This window comes from Tinamus guttatus, unplaced genomic scaffold, assembly GCF_059628265.1.
Source record: "Tinamus guttatus ecotype Peru unplaced genomic scaffold, ASM5962826v1 Tinamus_guttatus_pri_ptg000508l, whole genome shotgun sequence".
Taxonomy (NCBI): Eukaryota; Metazoa; Chordata; class Aves; order Tinamiformes; family Tinamidae; genus Tinamus; species Tinamus guttatus.
In genome coordinates this window covers 836154-843275 of record NW_028289042.1, presented here as the reverse complement: position 1 = coordinate 843275, position 7122 = coordinate 836154, and the positions used below count along the sequence as shown (strand labels likewise).

The following is a 7122-nucleotide window of genomic DNA, read 5'->3' as shown; positions in this document are numbered from 1 at the left end:
TCCTCTTGATTGCTTGCATGCTTTTTTGCTTGTTTGCTTTTCCTTTCAGTTTGTTTCCCTTGCCTTTCTTTCCTTCTTTTTTTTTTCATTTCTTTATGTCTTCAATATGTTTTAGTGTCTTCTTCCATGTCCACATTTCTGCTTTCTTTCTATTATTTTTATTTCCTTCTTCTTTCCTTTTTCTTATTTCTCCACTTCTTTTCCATTTTCCTTACATTTCTCTTTACTTTTTCCTTTCCTAGTGGTATTCTTCCCTTGCTCTTCTTTGGCATTTTTGGGTCTTTCAGGAGAATTTGTCTTTCTCCATCATTTTCTCCTTCTTCTTTTTGCTTTTTTATTTTTCCTTTTCTCTTTTCTCTTTCTTTTCCTCTCTGCTTCTTTTTTTTTTTTTCATTTTTTTTCTTCCTTGCCAAGATTTCCAGGTTTTCCTGTCCCTACTTTTCCATTTCTGTTCCTCTTCTGTCTCTTTCCTTTCATGTTGCTTCTTTCTTCCCCATTTTCTCTCCTTTTCTTTCGCTTACTTTTCTCTCATTTTTGTTTTCTTTAATGCTTTTCATTCCCAGATGTTTCTTTTTGCTTCTTCTTACTTTTTCTTTCCTTCTGTCTTCATTCTTTTCTTCCTTTATTTTCTCTTTTTTTCAATATCCTTTTCCTTGCCATTTTTCTTTCCTGCTTTTTTTCTATTCATTTTGATTTCCATTATTATTTTCTTCTTCTTTGCTATGCAATTTCCCAATTACTTTCCTCTTGCTTTCCTTGCTTGCTTGTTTACATTCCTTTTGGTTAGGCTTCTCTTGCTTTTTTTTTTTCATTTTCTTTTTTTACTTTCCTCTTATGTCTCCATTTTTTACTTTCTTCTTCCCTTTCCACATTTATTCTTATTTTCCTTTTTGTTTTTCTAGTGATTTTCTTATCTTGCTTTATTTAGAGATTCCTTGGTCTTCTTTCAGCTGCTTTGCTTTCAGTTTCTCCTGGCATTAGACTTTTCCCTCATCCTTGTCTCTTTCCTCTTTTCCTTTTATTCTCCCTTACATTTCCTCTTTCTTCTCTCTTACCATTCCATTTTTCGTTCCTCTTTCTTCTCTTTTACTCTTCATTTCTGCATTTTTCTTTCCATTTGGACTCCAATGAGTACAGAATGATTCCATACTGACATGTTTAAATAACCAAATCGCAAAGGTTACTCTTCTTGCAGCTTTCATTTAGTCTTGCCTCCTAGTAGCATCCTTGAAGTTCCTCCTCCTCCCCCTTTCCCCTCAGCCTGCCCCGATGTGTCTAATCCCAGCTCCTGGCGACGCTCTCGGCTTCCTCGCATGCCCATGGACTCCTGGGCTCTGATGGCTCCTGTCCCCAGCACGGCCTGCAAGAGCTTTGCCAGGAGCTATTTACATGTTCTGGGTGTCCCACCAGCAGCAGGGGGGCATGGAGGCAGGCCGCAGGGACATGGTGGAGGGGCGCTGCTGGAAGGACAAGGCGCTGTCCAGGGAGCGCCTGGAGGAGGCCTGGGGAGGAGCGACATGGGAGAACGGGGCAGGCAGCATTGCAGGGTGTCTCTGCAGGGCCTCGTGCTCCAGGCAGGGCTCTTGCTGCCCAGCAGCATCACTGTCTCCACTCCTGCTGCCTTCTGACCATTCCTGGACAGGCAGGACTGGCACTGAATAGCTCCTCTCCTTTGTGCCATGATCAATTTCTCCAGAAGGCAGCAGTGGAGGGGCAGAGGCACACACTGCAGAAGCCCTGCTGTCCCTGGGGCTTCTCCCACGGGGTTGCTGCTCCTGCTGCTGCTCCTGCTGCTCCTGCTGCTGCTGCCCCTCAGAGCCTGGGAGAACGCAGGGTGCCTCAGGCGCGGGGCTGGGGCTGGCCAAAGAATCTTCCTGAGCAGCCCCTGGGTGTCCTGGGGGCAGAAAGAGCCTCTTAGCTACTTCTGAGTGCTCCCTGCAGGAAAAGGGGGCTTTGCCTGTGGGACTACACAGACTCAGAGGATGGCAAGCTGCAACCTCAGCCCTTATGGAGGGGAGGAGCAGTTCAGGACACACAAGAGCCCCCGGGACCAATATCCCACATGGGCAGAGGGCAGTTCCAGCCCATAGTGAGCAATGCTGCAAAGAGCTGAGCTCTACCAGGGTGTAACATCAGGAAGCCTTGTGTAGAGTGAGCACTGTCCTTGCCACCTCCTGACAAGTGCTGCCAGCTAAAGAACTTAGCCAGGAGCCGTTGAACCCTCTGCACACAGACCTGCGGAGCCGCCGGTGTCCTCCGAGGGCTGCTCTGCAGAGGGGCTGCCAGGAAAGGCCACGTCCTCCCCAAATATTACAGTGTGGTTCTCAATGAGGACCTCCACCAGCACCGCCACCTGCACACAGAAACCATGGGCGTCAGGCAAAGGGCTCCAAAGGCATCAGCAGTGTTTGCTGCTCCCCACTGATGGCTCCGTCCCCAGGGCTGTAGCTCCACGGCTGCAGCTGCAGGAAGAGCTCTGCCTGTCGGCTTGCGCATTGCCGAGCGGAGGTGGCTTTTGCAAAGGCCGTGGGATGTGAGGGCCTGGCTCAGCTGTGGCCAATGCGGGAAGCTCCGTGGCATCTTCCACATACCTTGCTGTTCATCTCCACTTGCAGCTGGAGAGGCAAGGTGCTGTCCTGGCCTGGGCCCAGCATGCTGGGGCCAATGCAGATGGCCAGGTTCTTGGAGGTCATCTTGTTCTGTGCAGAGCTCTGGCTGATGTGCTTGAGCACGGCAAGCAAGTTCTTCAGCAAGAGCTGATTTGATGGCGGCAGTTGCTCAGCCACCCTGCGTGAACACAAACACAAGGGCCCTGACGTGAGGAGGCAGTGCCCGCTGCTTCTGCCTGTGAGCAAGGAGTCTCAAGGAAACTCCCACAAACGGTGCGTCCTCCACAGAGAGCAAGGCCCCTGCTTTCTCTCACTGCTTTACACATGTCCTGGGGGGAAACCTTCAACGGCAGCTCAGCAGCCACTTAAGTGCAAGAGTGGCAAGGCCAAGACCTTGACTCAAAGGCCGGTGTCTCAGCAAGGTGCCTGCCCTTCAGGACATGGGCAGCGTGAGGAAAGGGGAGCTTGTCAGCACATGGTGGGCTGGCAGGCTTTGCAAAGGCCCATGGAAGCCTGGGGTTCTCTTGTGCGCTATCAGCACCAGCTCACAGCAACGATGGGTCATTGCAGAAGCCTGCCCATTGCCAGAGAAGGCCCCGAGCTCTCCCAGACACCCCTGAACACTGGCACTGCCCACAACACTTACTCTTTCAGCTCTTGCATCTGCTCCTCCTTGCTTGCCTTAGCCAGAGCCTGCATCCATCTATTGTACAGGGCCGCCGAGAGCAGCGTGGAGGGGATGTTACGAAGGAAATCCTGCAAGATCAGGGTATGGAGATGAGGCTCTGAACATGAGCCCTGAGCCCACAGGGAGCATCCCTGACACTTGGGCTCCCCAGGAGGCAACAGCTTTGAGCTCCCTGTTCTCCAAGGGGAGCAAGGAGGATGAGGAGGAGGAGGGGACGGAGTTCACCTTTAAGAGAGCAGCCAGGAGGTACACGGGCTTGCCCTCCAGCTCCACGCTGCCTCCTGTATCGAGGGCTTCCCTGAGCTGCCGACGATCCCGCTCGCTGGCAGCAATCCGGAAAATGCCCTCGGCGGCGGGTCCCTCCCTGTACAAGATGTCCAGGAGGTCCTGCCGGCAGAAGCAAACACAAGGGATCCTGGAGTGCACAAAGGCCGCTAGTGATGGGAGCTGGGCCTTGCCGCAGAGCAGCGCGTGCGCAGGCCAAGTCCCCAGGGGCCCGGCTGCCCTACCTGGACTGGCTGGGGCAGGCTCCCCTCTGCCCCACAGAGCCTGTCCAGGGGCTGCCCGAAGAGAAGGTTCCGGGCAACCGGCACCTCCTGGCGCATCCCACTGGCCGAGCTGCGGTGCCCAGCGAACGGCCAGGGGATGGACCTCCTCTTCTGGGGAGGTCCACGAGCTGCCGGGGAGAGGAAAGCGAGCGTCAGGCTCCAGCAGCAGGAGCAGCGCTGTGTGCGTGCAGGGCGCTGAGGGAGAGGGCAGCTGCCCCGCTGCTCTGCCCAGCTCACTCACCGGGCGCGGGGCAGGGTCCCTCCTGAGGAGCTGCGAGGACCTCGGCAGCTCCTTGTGTGGGACCAGCCTGCAAGAAACGGCCCCATGTCACGGATTTGCCCGCAGCAGCAGCCAGGGCTGCAGGGGACAGGCCGAGCCAGCCCTGCAGCCCACAGCCCCTGGGTGCCTTGGGGGGCTGCTGGGTGCCGAGAGGCTGCAGTCCCTGGGCACAGGGTGCCCAAACGTGGCCCCGGGCAGGGACTGCCCTCCTGGGCTGCCTCCAGCCTGAGCAGCTCCTCCCCGGCTGCCCCGCTGGGCAGCGGCCGCTGTCCCCAGCCCTGCGGCCCCTGACACCTCCCCTGCCCAAACACAGATACCTGCTGGCAGCACCCGCAAGGGCCAGGGCAGCGGGAGCAGCCGCTCACCGCTGCCGAAATCAGCGCCTCCACGGTCCGGGTGCTCAGCGACGCCGACTGCGCAAGAGAGCAGAGGGTCAGCGGGAGCCGCTGGGCGCGGGGGCTCTTCCCCGAAGGCCTGGGCACTCGGGGAGCAGCGGGAAGCCCAGGGGCACTTACGGGACCGTGGGCGCTGATGGCCTCCCTGAGGAGCCGCTCAAACGAGGCCAGGCGGGTGACGCGGGCCCCCTGGTCTCCCGGGCTCCTGCTGGGCACAGGGCAGCCCCCAGGGCAGAGCTGGGTCACTGCCCGGCTCTCTGCTCGCTGCGCGCACAGCAGCGCAGCCCCTCCAGCCACCCTCCCCTGCAGACCTGCCCGCAGCGCTGGCCCGCGGGCAGCACCTCTCTGCACGGCCCCGGCGCTGCTGCCTGCGCCCCCTCCGCGTGCGCAGGGCCCAGGGCAGCTCTGCCCAGGAGCTCCCTGCGCCCCACCACAGCTCCCCGGCAGCTCTGCAGCACCGGCAGCCTGGACACCCAGCGCCACCAGCGGCATCACTGCCCGCAGGCCTCACCTGAGCATGGCGCCGAGCCACTGCTCCTTCACCTCCTGCGACCTGCAGCCCACGGGAGAGAGAAGGCTCAGGGCCCATCCTCCTCCTCCTCCCGCTGCTCTGCAGAGTCACAGCTCCCCAGGCCCCACACTCACCCGAATGTGACCACGCAGCTGCTGCTGGGCCACACGAGGAGGAGGCTGTTGGCGCATTTCAGGCCAAAAGCCTCCTCCTCCTCTTCCCCTCCATGAGCCGCCTCCTCCTTCCCGCAGAGCACCCAGAGCTCGTGCAGGGGCACCCGGCGCTTGAGCGGGAAGGAGGTGCCAAGCCTGCGGGAGGAAGAGCAGGGAGCCCCTTGGAGGTGGTGTCCTGGGGGCAGCCCCAGGGCAGAGCCATTGCCCGTGGCAGAGCCTTAGGGCGGCCACCCCGAACCTTGGGAGCAGCAGGGTGTGCAGGGGCTGTGCATGAGGATGGCACATCCAGGAGCCAGCCCCTTTCCTCCCACACCACCCTGCATTCAAGGGCAAGCGCGTCCCTCCTCGCAGCACAGGGACACCCGTGCAGGGGGCTGCAGGTCATCTGGAGCACGAGAGCTCGTCAGGAGCCTGGGCATCCGCACATAGCACAGACTGCGAGGCCAGGAGGAAGGGGCCCCTCCAATGGCCCCTCCAAGGGCCTTTGGGCTCCTCGAGGCTCCAGGGGAAGCAGGAGCGGGCAGGAGTGGGGCCTGGGGCTGCTGGCAGGGGCAGTGGTCTGGGCCAGGAGGGTAGAGGTCCTTGTGCTTACTTGAATTTGGCGAAGGCGACGGCGTCGGGGAAGAGCAGGAGGTGCCTTCCCTGCGTGCGCTGGTGCCGCGTCACCAGAGCACGCTCAACCAGCAGGAGCTGGGAGCTCCTGGGAGCGGAGCCAGGGGCCCCGGGCCAGGCCTGCGAGCTGGGAGCGGGGCCGGCAGAGCCCCGCACACCGCAGCACGTCTGCCCCATGGCGCTGCCGAGGGCCAGGTGACAAGGCCGAGCAGCGCCAGGAGCAGAGCAGGCCTGGGAAAGTTGGGACCACTGACCCCGTGCTCTGCTGCACCAGTTAACTGGGAGCCCACGTCTCCCAGCTACCTCGCACTGGTACAGCTGCGCACTGGGGCACGGGCGGGCGCTGGTGGCCGAGGCCACCTCCGTGCCACTGACGCACATTGTGATGCGCTGGCCGCGCTGTGATGCCCTGGTGGGCAGGGGCCAGGGTCTGTGTGGGCACAGGGCAGCCTGCCTGCGTGGCTGCAACGTGCCCTGCATGTGCTGGCACAGCTAGCCCAGGGCTGGAGTTGTCAAGTAGGACCAAGGCCCACATGGTGCCTCCAAAATGCCAAGTTTCACACCTCCTCTCCACTCACTCAACCCAGACGTCAGCCTCTCTATAGGTGTCTAACCATGTCAGGAACATGGGAAAGGGCAATCCCATCTCCAAGCACACTCAGGGCAGGAGTTTAGAGAACGATTCTCTTGTCTAAACAGCAGGGCTGCTCTCTGCTAATGATGCAGTAGGAAAGTGCCCAAAGCCTGGAGAGGGAAAACAGCAAAACATAAGCACTGCTGAAGGCCCATGTAGTGGACTTTACACTGCCCAACTCAAATGCCTCTATGGAAATGCACACAGGATGGGGAATAAACACAGCGGATTAGAGATGCATTTGTGCTTGCAGGGCTATGATATCATTGCAGTTACTGAGACATGGTGGGACAGCTCTCATGACTAGAACATGGCCATGGATGGCTTTAGGCTTTTTAGGAAGGATAGACCAGGAAAGCAAGGTGGTGGAGTTGCCCTTTACATGAGAGAGCAACTGGAATGCATGGAGCTCTGCCTAAGGGAGGACAAAATGCAAGTCGAGATCCTGTGGGTGAGGATTAAAGAGGAAGTGGATGAGGCCTTCTACAAGCAGCTGCAAGAAGTCTCATGGTCACAGACCCTGGTCCTTCTGAGGGACTTCAACCAGCCTGATGTCTGCTGGGATAACCACCCAGCTAGGAATAGATAGTCCAGGAGGAGTCCTGCAGAACATTGCAGTTAAATTCTTGATGCAGGCGGTTGATGAGTCAGGGGAGAGCCAGGGAGATGCCT

General features: G+C 58.1%; 1 protein-coding gene across 1 annotated transcript; it reads right to left on the bottom strand.

The window, feature by feature from the left end:
* Nucleotides 1–1385: 1385 nt before the first annotated feature.
* On the bottom strand, nucleotides 1386–5993 carry LOC148592834 (rho GTPase-activating protein 20-like). Its single transcript, XM_088533534.1, has 10 exons — nucleotides 5797–5993; nucleotides 5166–5339; nucleotides 4491–4725; nucleotides 4087–4153; nucleotides 3807–3973; nucleotides 3523–3684; nucleotides 3256–3365; nucleotides 2592–2787; nucleotides 2236–2353; nucleotides 1386–1894 (listed from the first exon to the last, which is right to left on the bottom strand). Exons 1-10 carry the CDS (start codon nucleotides 5991–5993, stop codon nucleotides 1386–1388), a joined length of 1935 nt encoding a protein of 644 aa, XP_088389660.1.
* Nucleotides 5994–7122: the final 1129 nt, after the last annotated feature.